At 41.8% G+C, this 16406-nt stretch overlaps 1 protein-coding gene and 1 long non-coding RNA gene across 3 annotated transcripts; one reads left to right on the top strand and one right to left on the bottom strand.

The window, feature by feature from the left end:
• Positions 1-638: 638 nt before the first annotated feature.
• On the bottom strand, positions 639-4264 carry LOC139534393 (uncharacterized). Of its 2 annotated transcripts, none has more exons than XR_011666940.1 (3): positions 4141-4264; positions 1760-1906; positions 639-1602 (listed from the first exon to the last, which is right to left on the bottom strand). It is a non-coding gene; the product is annotated as an uncharacterized lncRNA (long non-coding RNA). The 2 variants fall into 2 exon arrangements; XR_011666942.1 differs by having other exon boundaries at positions 3731-4257.
• Positions 4265-5220: 956 nt separating this feature from the next.
• Positions 5221-7910, top strand: LOC139533428 (C-X-C motif chemokine 9-like). Its single transcript, XM_071331456.1, has 4 exons — positions 5221-5566; positions 5932-6058; positions 6417-6500; positions 7407-7910. Exons 1-4 carry the CDS (start codon positions 5503-5505, stop codon positions 7477-7479), a joined length of 348 nt encoding a protein of 115 aa, XP_071187557.1. The 5' UTR covers positions 5221-5502; the 3' UTR covers positions 7480-7910.
• The last annotated feature ends 8496 nt before the right edge of the window (positions 7911-16406 follow it).

The following is a 16406-nucleotide window of genomic DNA, read 5'->3' on the forward strand; positions in this document are numbered from 1 at the left end:
GCAAATCTTTTCTAGGACCCTAGGCCACATATCCCCATGTGTGCAATTTCTGTAATGCCTCTACTCTACTGCTCTATGTAAATGTGATGATATGCATGCAATGTTTTATTATAAAGGTAATTAAATTTTTCTCATCCGGTACCTCCGAGCTCCACAGGTTACCCCCCTCTTGTGCTCACTTTTTGTTCTGGCACCTTCCCGATACACAAATGAAGCACTGCTATCCAGGCTTTATAAGATCTGGCATGTGTCCTCAATGTAGTCGGGCAGAAACAATTTCTGTAATGCCTCTACTCTACTGCTCTATGTAAATGTGATGATATGCATGCAATGTTTTATTATAAAGGTAATTTAATTTTTCTCATCTGGTACCTCCGAGCTCCACAGGTTACCCCCCTCTTGTGCTCACTTTTTGTTCTGGCACCTTCCCGATACACAAATGAAGCACTGCTATCCAGGCTTTATAAGATCTGGCATGTGTCCTCAATGTAGTCGGGCAGAAACTCGACCATAGAGTCACTCACATGACCTCTGTGGTCTTGCAGTGTGGCCCTCTGGGAAGGATCTCGACGCTCTGTCTGGACTCCAGCTGATTGCACAGGCATTGTCTGTTGTAATCCCTCCCGATTGAGTGCATACCAAGAACAATTAATCAATCTTTTAGTTCATACAATCCAAAGAGATTTTGTTGAAATATGTTTTCATTATTTCGTTTGTGTATTGGATAGAGACAGAGTCCAGTATTGCAACACAAAAGTGTTTGCTCTCTACAGTTCCTCATTCACATAAACACACACACACACACACACTGTTGGAGAGACATCTAAGGAGCTGGCCCAATGTCCAGTGTTTACTGATGATATTCATTTGTAAACTGTCAAATGTTATGTACTTTTTCACATGCTTCTTAAACAACAGCTGTAGACTAACAGTGAAATGGTTACTTACGGGTCTTTTCCAACAATGCAAAGTTAAAGATAAAACAAAATAGAAATAGCGACACAAGGAATAAATGCAGAGTGAATAATGAGTTGATGTGCAGGGGTACGAGGTAATTGAGGTAGCTATGTACATATTGGTAGGTATAAAGTGACTAAGCAACAGGATAGATAATTGACAGTAGGCACAGTGAGTGAATGTGTGTGGCGTCAGTACACATGTGTGCGCGTGTTGTGTGGGCATATGTTGTGTGTGTATAGTGTGTGTATAGAGTCAGTGAGAGGGAGTTAGTGCAAAAATGGGTCAATACAGGTAGTCCGGGTAGCCATTTCATTAGCTATTTAGCAAGTCTTGTTCAGCAGTCTTATGGCTTGGGGGTAGAACCAGTGGAGGCTGGTGACTTGAAAAATTGAGGATCATGGGAGACCCACGGCATAGGCGAGTAACGCACGGAGACGACAAAGTGTGTTTCAAAAATCATCAAAGACTAATTATTTTAACCTAAAGCATTTCATTAAGACATTTATAGTACCATGTTATGGGGAATGGGAATGAGAGGGCTACTTACACCGTGTTGGAAAGGGATCACAGCAGTGATTGAATGAGGGTATGAGGCATGAGTTGAGGTGATCAGAGGCTTGACCAGTGCAGGACAGGATTTGACTGGGAAGACAAAAAACAATAACACAACACACTACGCAGTTAGACAAAAGAGCTGAGAATGAGTTAGTCCAAGCAAGGAGTAAAATCATTGATGTGTGATTGTGTATGTGATTGACTCGACATACAGGAAGGAGAGAAAATGTAGAGGGGTACTCACAGTGCTTGGAGGGGAAGCATTCAATATGCCAGTGGAAGAGAGGGCACATGAGACATTGTGGCTTCAGTTCATGTCAGGAGAAAGTTGACAAAGGTAGTGGAGTGGAGTAGTCATCACCTCTTAATCAGGGAACAGGAGGGGACTTAGCTGTAAATACAAATAGCAGATACATTCCATTACAGCTGCGCCGTCGTAGGTTTGGACAACGAGTTTGTCTATAACTTAAACTCAGACATCTCAAAATGCATAAAGTCAAACACAGACTGCGCATCTCGCCCACTTGACACATCAAAGTATCTCAAGAAACGTCCCTGAATAAAGCCCTGATCATCCACATACCTGACGATAACTGACAACTCCAAGCAGACTGGTGGCACCATAGGTCCCAGAGCGGTGGGGCAATTTTTACCCCCTGGGGCCTGGAGTTTTTCCTTATATGTTGACCTAACTAGGAAAACTCTGGACCCTATAAGGTATGATTAATCAGTTGTAAAAAGGTTTTATAAGGTTTTATATTATACCATATCTTCCTAATCAGGTCACATGATTTTTAAAAACTCCTGAAAAAACTCCTGGCCCTGGGGGGCCCTGAAAACTCTGTCAAACTGCAGCTACCTTATATTTGTTCATATAAATTATATTTAGACTAGATTTGGAGGGGATTTCCTCTACCCAGACACATAGACAACAACTGATAGACAATAGAACTCACAGGGCTGAGCTAGCTTTATGCATGTTTACATCATGCAGGCCTATTTTTTTTATTTTTTTTATTTCACCTTTATTTAACCAGGTAGGCTAGTTGAGAACAAGTTCTCATTTGCAACTGCGACCTGGCCAAGATAAAGCATAGCAATTCGACACATACAACAACACAGAGTTACACATGGCATAAACAAAATATACAGTCAATAATACAGTAGAAAAATAAGTCTATATACAATGTGAGCAAATGAGGTGAGATAAGGGCAAAAAAGGCCATGGTGGCGAGGTAAATACAATATAGCAAGTAAAACACTGGAATGGTAGATTTGCAGTGGAAGAATGTGCAAAGTAGAAATAGAAATAATGGGGTGCAAAGGAGGAAAATAAATAAATAAATACAGTAGGGGAAGAGGTAGTTGTTTGGGCTAAATTATAGATGGGCTATGTACAGGTGCAGTAATCTGTGAGCTGCTCTGACAGCTGGTGCTTAAAGCTAGTGAGGGAGATAAGTGTTTCCAGCTTCAGAGATTTTTGCAGAGATTCTATGCAGCTGTAGCACTTACAAAACATTTACTCACATCTGTCATCACTATTATGTTGATTCATTAATTCCAGTTAATCATTATGGATTAAAAACGTATATGCAGCCTAGCCAGACCAATTTTGAATATAAACTCAATTTGATCACATTCACGTTTTTTCCCGACACACAAACGGACTATAAATACTGTAATGAAACAGGCAGGGAGCAGGTCTCGAACCCTCGACCTTCTCGCCCGAAGTCCGGCGCGCTATCGACTGTGCCGCAAAAGCATGCTCAAGCGGCAGTCGATTTCCGCGCTTATAAACCCAGGGTCGTTACAATACATGACGTTACCAATTAGTTTACCCTGACCAGATGGACAGTGCGCATAGGCTGTATGCAGCTAGCTTACAGTTGATGAGACTGAAAAATAATATCGTTTTCATCCCATACGGCATGTCAGATTTTTTATGTTTAGGTGTAGTTTAGGCTGCTGCAACATTTATATCATGAGTTTTTGATTGTGTCTGTCCGGAGTGATTATGTGTTATCATCTTTGCTAAATAAATACCAGAGGAAAGTGGAAAGCCTACTTGAGAACACGCGAAAGAATGCGCTGCGTCACTCTCTTTAATCTTTTAATGGATGATGTGCTGGAATCATTCGGGATTGTTTTCGACATCCCAGAAAAGAGTCGAAAGTTCGATAAATTCAGCAAGTAAAGTATCGTAACGTGCAATTACCTCTGCAAGCTCCTTGTAGTTGCCCATGCCCAAAAACGCAGGCAAGGTGCGCAATACAGACGGCTTGATCAAAGGCTCCCTGTTAACAATCTATGCTTTTGATCAGCTGGTATTGAACGCCCTCACCTTTTTGTTCATCTTCATGAAACTGATCTCAGGCAGAGGTCGACCCTCGCTTTTAATTCGCACCTTTTCCGTATACCCCAGAGAATGAAAGGGGTTCTTCGACAAAAAGTCTACAACATTTTCAGCAGCGTTGGCTATTCTACCATTCTGGCGCAGAAAACTGCACACTCGCGCTGGTACAGTAGCTAGCTAGCCATTTAAATTGGCAATTTATTTAAATTTGCCTTGCTTTTACTGGACACAAAAATAAAGTTATAAAACCAAGAAAACTATTTATAATATACCTCCTCAGTCTTCTGTAATTTGAAAAAACTTGAATTGAATAATATCCCAAAAACGCTTCACGTTCACTTTTCACTCATTAAACAATGTCACCAAGCTTCTCAACACATAGAACCCCCATAACGCTCAGTGGCACAATCCCAATACAACTCAATAGGTTCCGTTCTCTGATGCTAATTCTATGATTGGATGGACAATATGTCAGTTCTTCCTGCTAAAGCTTTGATTGGTTGGAGGACGTACTCCGGAGGGGTCATAATTACCATGTACACTATTGTTCAAAAGTTTGGGGTCACTTAGAAATGCCCTTGTTTTTGAAAGAAAAACACTTTTTTTGTCCATTAAAATAACATCAAATTGATCAGAAATACAGTGTAGACATTGTTAATGTTGTAAATAACTATTGTAGCTGGAAACAGCAGATTTTTTATGGAATATCTACATAGGCGTACAGAGGCCCATTATCAGCAACCATCACTCCTGTGTTCCAATGGCACGTTGTGTTAGCTAATCCAAGTTTATCAGTTTAAAAGGCTAATTGATCATTAGAAAACCCTTTTGCAATTATGTTTGTACAGCTGAAAACTGTTGTTCTGATTAAAGAAGCAATAAAACTGGCCTCCTTTAGACTGGTTGAGTATCTGGAGCATCAGCATTAGTGGGTTTGATTACAGGCTCAAAATGGCCAGAAACAAAGCACTTTCTTCTTAAACTTGTCAGTCTATTCTTGTTCTGAGATATGAAGGCTATTACATGCGAGAACTTGCCAAGAAACTGAACAGAACAGTGCAAACTGTCTCTACCAGAATAGAAAGTGGAGTGGGAGGCCCCGGTGCACAACTGAGCAAGAGGACAAGTACATTAGAGTGTCTAGTTTGAGAAATAGACGCCTCACAAGTCCTCAACTGGCAGTTTCATTAAATAGTACCCGCAAAACACCAGTCTCAACGTCAACAGTGAAGAGGCGTGTTCCTCTGTTCAGTGTCTGTGTTCTTTTGCCCATCTTAATCTTTTATTTTTATTGGCTAGTCTGAGATATAGCTTTTTCTTTGCAATTCTGCTTATAAGGCATATCTGTCTTCAAATAAATCCAGAGTGAGTGCAAGAAACAGTGAGAGTGAGAGACAGCAAAAGAGCGAGAGTGAGAGACAGCGAGAGAGCGAGAGAAAGGGTTGACATGAAACAGCCTGCATTGAATTCCAAGCTCAAGCAGACAGATGGGCAGCTCTTCTTCTATTTGCTAAACCACTTGATTAGCAAAAAGACCGCCACACGCTCATCCCACAACAGAATCATCCTTAGACAACATTAGAGACCTACAGTAAAGCTGTCATCCACGGGGTTGCATGTAAACGTATATCACCATGAACACCGCAAGCATAACCATCATTCTGCTCACCCTTCTGTCCATCTTCTCAACAACTGAAGGTAAATAATCATTCATTCATCACGTAATATTGTATACTTAATTATGTATTTTATTACCTTACTGCATTTATAAGCTGGGTACTTTTATTTGAAGTTTTAGCAACTAATCAACATTCCAGTAGTGTTGGCGACTCTTTACATGACAGTGTTCTTATTACTGGGTTATTATCCATGTTTATACAAATGAATAACTAATGTAACTACTACTCATTGTTATACTGTGTTTACAGCAGCAACCCTTACCCTAACTCTAGCTCTAGCTATAACCCGTAACCATAGATATATATACATGCTAGAAAAACACTGAAATTGAACCAAGAGATTTAACACAAAGCCATTGTGCTTTCCACCCTACCTCTCTATAGGGATAAAGCAACCACTGGTTCTACGCTGCCTTTGCCCCAAAGTGCAGGCTGGTCTTATTCCTTTCAGGGATTTGAAGAGTGTGTGGCACTTCTCTCCTCGCCCACACTGTTCAAAGACTGAAGTCATGTGAGTGTATCCCTCCAACTGATAAATCAACATAACTGACCATTTATAATCAGTAACCGGTATGATTATTAATCAATTTTGACAATGATCTTCTCCTCAGAATAAGTAAAAGTGTTGTTGTCCCTCAAATGATAAATCGACACCTTGATAGTTTATCATCAGGTTAATTGTTTTGACAGTGATCTTCAGACTAAGTGTTAAAGACATGAAAAGTAACTTGTGATTTAAATAAAGTTTAAGAATTTGCTCAAAGGGTACTGGTGCACATTTTGAAGTGAATTAAAAGGATAGTTTGTCATTCCTGACCTTGAAAGTAATCTATGGATCATCTATGAACTATGCCTTTAATTATTTTCAGTGTCACACTCAAAAGGGGAGGTCAACTCTGCCTGGACCCAAAGAAACGTTTGGTGAAGATTCTGGTGGAGAGATCAACCAAAAGGTAATAACAATCCTTAACTGAATAATACAGTCCATGGCAGTGCATTGCTGCCATTGCCTTGTATTAGCGAAATCATAGCCTGGTCCCAGATTTCTTTGTGCTGTTATGCAAGACAGCACAAACAGATCTGGGACCAGGCTAGCCAGATCATGGTTCATGATCAACATTAGGAGAGATAGTCTACGATCTACAGATGCTCTTAAAACCTCTTAAGGATTGGACCCTTTTTTTAAATTTTCGCCTATAATGACATACCCAAATCTAACTGCCTTTAGCGCAGGACCTGAAGCAAGGATACGCATTTTCTTGATACCATTTGAAAGGAAACACTTTGAAGTTTGTGGAAATAACACAAAGTAACACATTAGATCTGGTTAAAGATAATACAAAGAAAAACATGTTTTTTTTGTACCATCATCTTTGAAATGCAAGAGAAAGGCCATCATGTATTATTCCAGTTCAGGTGCAATTTAGATTTTGGCCACTAGATGGCAGCAGTGCATGTGCAAAGTTTTAGACTGATCCAATGAACCATTGCATATCTGTTCAAAATGTTGTATCAAGACTGCCCAAATGTGCCTAATTGGTTTATTAATACATTTTCAAGTTCATAATTGTGCACTCCCCTCAAACAATAGCATGGCATTCTTTCACTGTAATAGCTACTGTAAATTGGACAGTGCAGTTAGATTAACAGAAATGTAAGCTTTCTGCCCATATCAGATATGTCTATGTCGTGGGAATCTTTTTTGTTACTTACAACCTCATGCTAATCACATTAGTCTATGTTAGCTCAATCGTCCCGCGGAGGGGGGGGGGGGGGGGGGGGGAGAGACACCGATCCTGTAGAGGTTAAAAAAAGCAATGTCCTTAGCTAGTTTGACTTGTTTGTCTTCTATTTTGCAGAATGCGGGAAAGCAAACGTTCTAAAGAGGTTGGAAGCGTCACTCCTGCCCTGTTACACTTGTCAACCAAATGATGGACATGATTCAACTGGACTGCCTGCCCAGTGCCCAATTCTGATGCATCCACTAGAATACTATGAATCCTATTGGGATTTTGCACTTGGAAATAATTATCTTGAGTGGAAGGGTAAATGTGGCATTGTATGCCCATTTTCTCTATCCATGCATGACTTCATTGCTGTCTCATATATCACACCCTAATATATCATGTTATATGAATAATATGTCTATTCATTGTTTTAGTATGTTTATTACATATAATATGTTTTTCTACTTATATGTTCATTATATCTTCATCTGTGAAAAACACAAGTAGGGTCAGAAGGAGGAGTCCTTAAGAAGAGAGCTGCATATAGGTAACTGAAAATAGTCCTTTATAACAGAACTTAAAGACAGTGTCTGTCTATTGATGCTTTCATTTTATAACTTGTCCAAGCAAGCAAATAAAAACAACATATTCATATCTGTTGACTGTCTCTGTATAATGTTCCACTTTCAGTCAAGCCTTTGGTTTCCAGAAAAAAAGCACTATAGCACAGGTGTCAAACTCATTCCATGGATGAATGAGTGTCTGCGGGTTTTCGCTCCTCCCTTGTACTCAATAGAGGAATTAAGGTCACCAGCTAGTAACAAACTCCCCTCACCTGGTTGTTTAAGGCTTTATTGAAAGGAAAAGCCAAAAACCTGCAGACACTCGGCCATCCATGGAATGAGTTTGACACCCTTGCTCTATAGCAAAGACAACGGCACAGATATTGGCAAACTAATGTCGTTCCATATGTCCCACAATTCCCTATATAGCGCAATACTTTTGACCTGAGTCCTATGGGCCCTTGTCAAACATATATAGAGAACCAGGGTTCCATTTGGGATGCAGCCAGTGTGTTTGACGCCTTGACCTGTGATGCCAATGTCTCACACAGTGCCTGCAGAAGCTGCCGCATGTGACTTACTGTTTAAGGTTATTACTAAAGACAATGAGGACAAGTCATTGCATCTTCTTTTGTATCCTGGCCAAAACCCCAATTTACCAAAACACAGAGGTCTTGGTATGGTGCCAATAATTTTTAAAGAAAAATACTCATTGTGAGAACATAGAAATAGAATGAGCCTGGATTATTTGCTTCAGTTTTGTGGGAAGCACATGCAGAGAACAACAAGTTGAGGATCGGTAGGATGGTCAGTTTTACGAGGGTATGTTTGGCAGCATGAGTGAAGGATGCTTTGTTGCAAAATAGGAAGCCGATTCTAGGTTTAATTTTGGATTGGAGATGCTTAATGTGAGTCTGGAAGGAGAGTTTACAGTCTAACCAGACACCTAGGTATTTGTAGTTGTCCACATATTCTAAGTCAGAACCGTCCAGAGTAGTGATGCTGGACAGGCGGGCAGGTGCGGGGCAGGTGCGGGCAGCGATCGGTTGAAGAGCATGCATTTAGTTTTACTTTCATTTAAGAGCAGTTGGAGGCCACGGAAGGAGAGTTGTATGGCATTGAAGCTCGTCTGGAGGTTAGTTAACACAGTGTCCAAAAAAGAGCCAGAGGTATACAGAATGATGTTGTCTGCGTAGAGGTGTATCAGAGAATCACCAGCAGCAAGAGCGACATCATTGATGTATACAGAGAAAAGAGTCGGCCCGAGAATTGAACCCTGTGGCACCCACATAGAGACTGCCAGAGGTCCGGACAACAGGCCCTCCGATTTGACACACTGAACTCTATCAGAGAAGTAGTTGGTGAACCAGGCGAGGCAATCATTTGAGAAACCAAGGCTGTTGAGTCTGCCGATAAGCCTTGGCCAGGTCGATGAATACGGCTGCACAGTAATGTCTCTTTTCGATGGCGGTTATGATATCGTTTAGGACCTTGAGCGTGGCAGAGGTGCACCCATGACCAGCTCTGAAACAAGATTGCATCGTGGAGAAGGTACGGTGGGATTCGAAATGGTCGGTAATCTGTTTGTTAACTTGGCTTTCGAAGACCTTAGAAAGGCAGGGTATGATAGATATAGGTCTGTAGCAGTTTGGGTCTAGAGTGTCTCCCCCTTTTGAAGAGGGGACTCAACAAACTTGTGACTCAACACACTTGGATACATTTGCAGTTTGTTTTGGTTGTGTTTCAGATTATGTTGTGCCCAATGAAAATGAATGGTAAATAATGTTTTGTGTCATTTTGGAGTCACTTTTATGTTAAGTAAGAATATAATATGTTTCTGAACACTCCTACATTAATGTGGATGCTACAGTGATTCAACGTAGCCTTGCGGCATCACCGTCCATTTCCATTTTTTCCCAAGAAACGTAAATGAGAACCAGTCCTGTGACTCTTCAGCCACAGGGATGCTAAAGAAAGCATTACTGAAAAACTAGCATGTACAGCATTGTTTACTATTCTAAGGTCTTGCACAAAACAATAATCACCAGATGGTTTCCTAATAGGTAAATTGGTGTGTTACAAGGTGAATTCGGGCAGGGAACCAGAGCGCCTCTTTCAACTAATGCGCTATGAATGGGAATGATACCCCTTTCGGCTTCTTTGCTAAGAGCTTTGTAAGGTCTGTGGGTGCTTTTCGGAATTACCACAACCTTTCATGCGTCCAATGTTGGTCTTTGATTTAGCCCACAGTTCTTCAGGTATATATTTTAGCCAATCAATGTGTGAATTATCTTGTAATACCACAGGCATGGTTTCAACGGGAATTGTTTATTTTCTTGGTGTTGTTTCATTTTCCTTCAACTGTCTTTCCGCATGGGTGTTATTTGGCTTTAAATAAGAGGTAAGAGGTTTTGTTTCCCATGCAACACAATGTGTAGTTACAGCTGTCTTCAGATCTTGTCTCAGGCCTGTCACCACAGCATGGGACAATAGGCTGCTGCATGAGTCTTGGTCAAGTGTCAGGCCTTAGTGTTGGAGGAAGACCCTGTTGGTGGAATGGATTTTCTGTCAGTGTGCATTTGGGGAAAGCAGCATTTATTGCTGTAAAAACTGCATCCAGCTGGTCACCACGATCAGCAACTGGTACATCGTGGTCCCAAATATGTTTATAGTCCTGGGGGATTGGAGGGACGCCATGTGCGACTGACGTGTTTTCCGTTTGCTCCCGTGGTATTTTTAAAGTTTATGTGAATTTTGCAGAAATTTTGAGAAAACCCGGCCTACAAGACACACTCTCATCACCGCCCTCTCCTGAGCCTGACGGCCCGGGGATTGACACTTTACCCGGGGGGGCGGCTTGGCCTGGCGGCGCTGAAATGAACATTCTCGAGGCCATCAAACTACTACGCTCTGAGATAGTTGAAATGAAAACGGAGGTGGTTAATACGATTGAGGCCCGAATAAAGGAGGTTTCTGATACTTTAAAAGCAGATCTAACCATCCTGCGGAACGAGACGGTGCCAGCAATCACATCACTCAAAACAACAATGGCGTCGCACACTACAACGATTGCAGCACTGGAGACCTCCGCTACAAATGTCTCCGACTTAACTACATCCCTGGAGGCTGACGTGAAACGCCTCGCTGCGGATTTGAAAAAGGTGAAGGAGAGCTGTGTAAGTTTAGAGGGATTCTCTCGCCGCAATAACCTGAGACTTGTATCAGTCCCAGAGTCAGCGGAAATGCCTCGCGCCACGGATTTCGTTTCTGGGCTGCTGAAGGATGTTCTTGCCTTAGATGAAAAGCCCCTGATTGATCGTGCCCACCGGTCGCTGCGCCCAAAGCCCCGGGATGGGGAGAGACCCCGTGACATAATTCTTCGAGTGCACTTTTTCCATGAGAAGATGGAGATTCTCCGACGAGCCCGCAATACCACTCTGAGCTTTCAAGGACAGAGCTTCTCCATCTACCAGGACTACTCCCCCACTGTTTCCAGGCAGCGCGCAGCTTTCGGACAGGCCAAGCGACTACTTCGGGACCATCCAGGTGTGAAGTACGGACTGCGATTCCCGGCCCGTTTATGGCTATCTCATGATGGTAAAGACTACACATTTGAATCTCCGGATGAGGCTCTCTCTCACATTCAACGTCACATCAAGAAGTCTTGAACTTGCTCATAGTTCAGCAACTGTTGCTTGCGAACTGTGGATAGTAAGTAACCCACCTGTGGTACAATTATGTTTAGCTACAACATGCTAATTTTGTATAGTTGGGGAGTTGGCGAACCCATTCAGGCTTATTTGATGTGATCAAATGTTTTGATCATCTAGTGTGCTTGCCTTACAAGCATTCAGTCATTTTAATTTCATTGTATTGAGGTTTTACTTTACTCCTGTGTTTCTAGGCTGTCTTGCTCACCTATTCAGTTTGTTTACATAGTGTCTCAGTGACTCAAAATATTCTTGGCTATTTGTTTACTGCATCCGTTTGCATTGACCCAGTAAACAGTAAATGCTTCCCGAGGCGACACGTTTTTTGGGGTCCTCACTTAAATTTTAAAAGTTCTGAGCGTCATTTATGCCCAGCAAGCGTTCAACGTTGCGCACACGTAGTTTTTTGGTCTTGGTTGTAAGCTGTCTCAGCATTCAACTAGACAACTATTATAATAATAATAATTATTATTATTTTTGATTGTCTTACTACGATTTCCTTACTTCAAATTAGGTCTTCGGCTGAGAGCCTTTATACATTTTATTTATTTTATTTATTTTCTCTCTCAAATGCCTGTTATAAGACTGGGAATATAATTATATACATCTACAAGTGGTGCTTTTGTAATTTCGTTTGCACAAGGGATTCACTTTTATTTTTTTTATTTAAAAAATGATTATCTCTTTTTGCTGTTTGATCCACTAACAAAACGCGACTTTAAAGAGCGGGACTGTGGGTTTAGGTTTAAGACCGCACTCTCACAGACATACTGTGCGAAGAGAACATGTTCTATTTAGGCTTGTACCTCGTTTGGGGAGGTATTGTCTGGGATGGGGGGAGGGGGTGGGGGGAGGGGTTGAATTGTTCAGTTCTAATGTTGTCATTCTGTCTTTTTCGTTTTTTTTTCTGTACTTTTTCCAAACATCTACCACCGTACATTATTACTCTGAGACAAGTTATTCTGGGGTTTTTGGGCGCTCATTGCTTTTCCATTCTATGCTCTAATGACAGGGTTGTATAACGGGAATGCCCAGAGGGGCCGAAACAATGCGATCAAGTACATTTCGTGGAACATCAAAGGGGTTAATAACCCAGTGAAGCGTAAGAGGGTGTTGACACACTTAAAGGGTTTGAATACAAATGTTGCATTTCTACAAGAGACTCACTTGAGGACTGGTGAGCACTTTAGGATGCGTAGGGACTGGGTTGGTCAAGTGTTCCACTCTAACTTTCATAGTAAATCAAGAGGGGCTGCCATTTTGGTTGATAAAGCTACTCCCTTTGTAGCTTCTGAGGTTATCGCTGATCCTAAGGGACGATACGTCATAGTAACCGGTAAACTGTTTTCTACCCCTCTTGTTTTGGCTAGTGTTTATGCTCCCAATTGGGATGACACAAGTTTCATTTCTTCCTTTTTGTCTGCTATACCCAATTTAGATTCTCATTTGTTGATTTTAGAGGGGGATTTCAACTGCAAAATGTCCCCAGTTCTTGACAAGTCCTCACGAACAACTACAGGCCCATCTAAATGTGCCCTACTTATTCAAGCCTTTCTTCAGAAATATGCCATGTTTGAGGCCTGGCGTTTCCTACATCCTACAGATAGACAGTATTCCTTTTATTCTCATGTTCATCAAACATACTCCCGGATTGATTACTTCTTTTTGGACAAAAAACTTCTGCCTAACCTTCGGCAGTGTACTTACAAGAGTATTGTTATTTCTGACCATTCACCATTAGTGCTTGAACTAGAGTTTCCCCAGCGACCTCCTATGTGTTATCAATGGCGTCTTAACCCCATTTTACTCTCAGATAAGGAGTTTGTCAATTTCATTTCTTCTGAAATCACCTTATTCCTAGAAACTAATTCAACACCAGGTATGTCCTGCTCTACCATATGGGAGTCTCTCAAAGCATACCTACGTGGCCAAATTATTTCTTATACAGCCAACCAAAACAGAGTTCGCGCTCAGCGACTTCGGGACCTGAGCGAATCCATAGCCACATTGGATGAGAAGTATGCTACGGTTCCTTCCTCTGATCTGCATAAAGAGCGCCAACTACTCCAATCTGAATTTGATGAGCTTTCTACCAGGCAAGCTGAACAGTTACTCTTGCGAGCTCGGTACAGAGTGTATGAACAAGGCGACAAGGCCAGTAAACTCCTTGCACATCAGATCCGTAAATCTGAGGCCTCACGTTTAATCCCACAAATAAGGACCCCGTCTGGTGCCACCACAGTTATACATAAAGAGATCAATGATCAATTCAAACAATTTTACTCTGCGCTATACACCTCTGAATCCCCTCAAGACCCTTTGCTGATTGATTCCTTCTTTAATGGCCTGAATATGCCTTCAATTGATACAGACACCCATGACTGTCTAGAAGAAGAATTTACACCTGAGGAGATTGCAACAGCAGTGTCCGCAATGAAAAGTGGTAAATCACCGGGTCCGGATGGTTTTCCAACCGAATTTTACAGGACGTTTTCTGGTCTGCTTTGCCCATTCTTGTCTCGACTATTTGCAGAGTGCCTTAATACCTCAAAGCTACCGCCTACTCTTTATCAGGCTTCAATTTCATTACTATTAAAGAAAAACAAAGACCCCCTGGAATGTGGATCCTATCGCCCAATCTCGCTTTTAAACTGTGATTACAAAATTCTAGCCAAGCTTTTAGCCATCCGTATGGAAGGCTCGCTGCACCAAGTAATACACTCTGACCAGACTGGCTTTGTGAGAAATAGGCATTTGTTTTTCAATATTAGGCGCCTTATGAATATACTGTACTCCCCAGCGTCGGAGGACCCAGAGGTGGTGGTCTCACTTGATGCAGAAAAAGCGTTTGACCGCGTTGAGTGGGATTACCTAACAGCTACCCTTTATAGATTTGGCTTTGGTCCCAAATTCATTGCGTGGATAAAGATTCTTTATTTTTCCCCCATGGCTTCGGTACGGACTAACAACTTGTCATCTGACTATTTTCCCTTGCACCGCGGATCCAGACAGGGCTGTCCACTCTCCCCCTTGTTGTTTGCTTTGGCAATCAAACCTCTCGCCATTGCACTACGCTCTAATGATGCCATTCAAGGAATAATCAGGACGGGCTCAGAGCAGAAAGTCTCGCTATATGCGGATGACCTCATTTTGTTTATCTCTAACCCTGATACCTCATTGCCACGCGCCTTATCTGTTCTTAAAAGGTTTGGATCAATCTCAGGGTACAAGCTGAATCTAGGCAAGAGTGAGCTTTTTCCTGTAAACAAGGCTGCTTTAAAGTGCTCTTTTACAAGTTCTCAGTTTAGGATTGTCCGGGATCAATTCACCTACTTGGGAGTTAAAGTGACAAGGAAATATTCAAATCTGTTTCAGGAAAACTTGGTTGCTCTAGCAGACAGTTTGAAACAATCTTTTACTTTTTGGAAGTCGCTACCTCTTTCTCTTATCGGAAGGATTAATGTCATTAAAATGAGTGTGTTGCCCAAATTTCTATATTTATTTCAATGTTTACCCATTTTTATTCCAAAATCTTTTTTTATTTCACTGGATCAAACATTCATGCATTTCATTTGGGATGGCAAGGTACCACGGATTGGTAAAAAACATTTACAGAAGCCTAAGTCATTGGGGGGTTTAGCTCTACCAAATTTTCAGACATACTATTGGGCTGCAAATTTCAGAGCCCTTCTGTACTGGCTGCAGACTGATCCTACTGGCCCCAGACCACTCTGGGTCCAGATGGAGTCTGAATCGTGTAAACCTGCTGCACTTTCTTCTGTGTTGTGCTCGTCTCTCCCAGTGTCCCTAGGCAAAAGGTGTGTCAACCCAATTGTAAAGCAGTCTCTTAAAATTTGGAATCAGTTCCGTTTAGCCTTTGGCCTCCGAGGCTTTTCTCTATCAGGCCCAATCAATCAGAACATTTTATTTCCTCCATCTTTGAATGATGGGGCTTTTGGCATCTGGCACTCACTAGGCCTCTCCTCACTAGCCCAATTATTCTTTGATGATACATTTGCCTCTTTTGCTCAGCTACAGGAAAGGTTCAACCTCCCCCAATCCCACTTTTTCCGCTATCTCCAGACTAGGAACTTTGTCAGAGCTAACACACCTGAATTTCCCCATAGGCCTGCGAATACAGCTATAGAGAGCATCTTGGAGCTGAACAAGCTTCCTAGGGGCGCAATTTCAGATGTATATGCAATCATTCATGACTTACAGAACCCTTCTTTGGTGCCTTTAAAGACTCGATGGGAAAAGGATTTGGGGGAGGAACTTGGGGAAGACACCTGGGAATCTGTGCTGCGCAGGGTGCATTCGTCCTCTTTTAGCACTAGACAGAGCCTCATTCAATTCAAGGTGGTTCACCGTATCCACTGGTCTGGGGCCAGACTTGGAAGAATATTCTCTGATTTTGATCCTACCTGTGTCAGATGTAAAATTGAACCAGCCACACTGTTGCATATGTTCTGGGGCTGTCATAAACTGTCAGGTTTCTGGGAATTAATATTTAAATGTTTCTCTGATATATATGACACGGTTATAGATCCCTCTCCCCTTACAGCCCTTTTTGGAGTACTGCCCATAGGTACCCCCCTGTCAAGAATCCAGTCGGACACTGTTGCTTATACAACTCTTTTAGCTAGACGGCTAATACTACAGAACTGGAAGATGGCAGCTCCCCCATCTTATAAATATTGGGTGAGAGATGTGTTGTGCTCTCTGAAACTAGAAAAATTAAATTAAATTCACGTGGGAACCCCAAACTGTTTAATGAGGCTTGGGCTCCATTCCGGTGTTACTTTAAACAGTCCATCCTCTGATGGCATTCCTATTAAAACCAAAATAAGTCTGTATTT

This window comes from Salvelinus alpinus, chromosome 11 (genome assembly GCF_045679555.1).
Source record: "Salvelinus alpinus chromosome 11, SLU_Salpinus.1, whole genome shotgun sequence".
Lineage (NCBI taxonomy): Eukaryota > Metazoa > Chordata > Actinopteri > Salmoniformes > Salmonidae > Salvelinus > Salvelinus alpinus.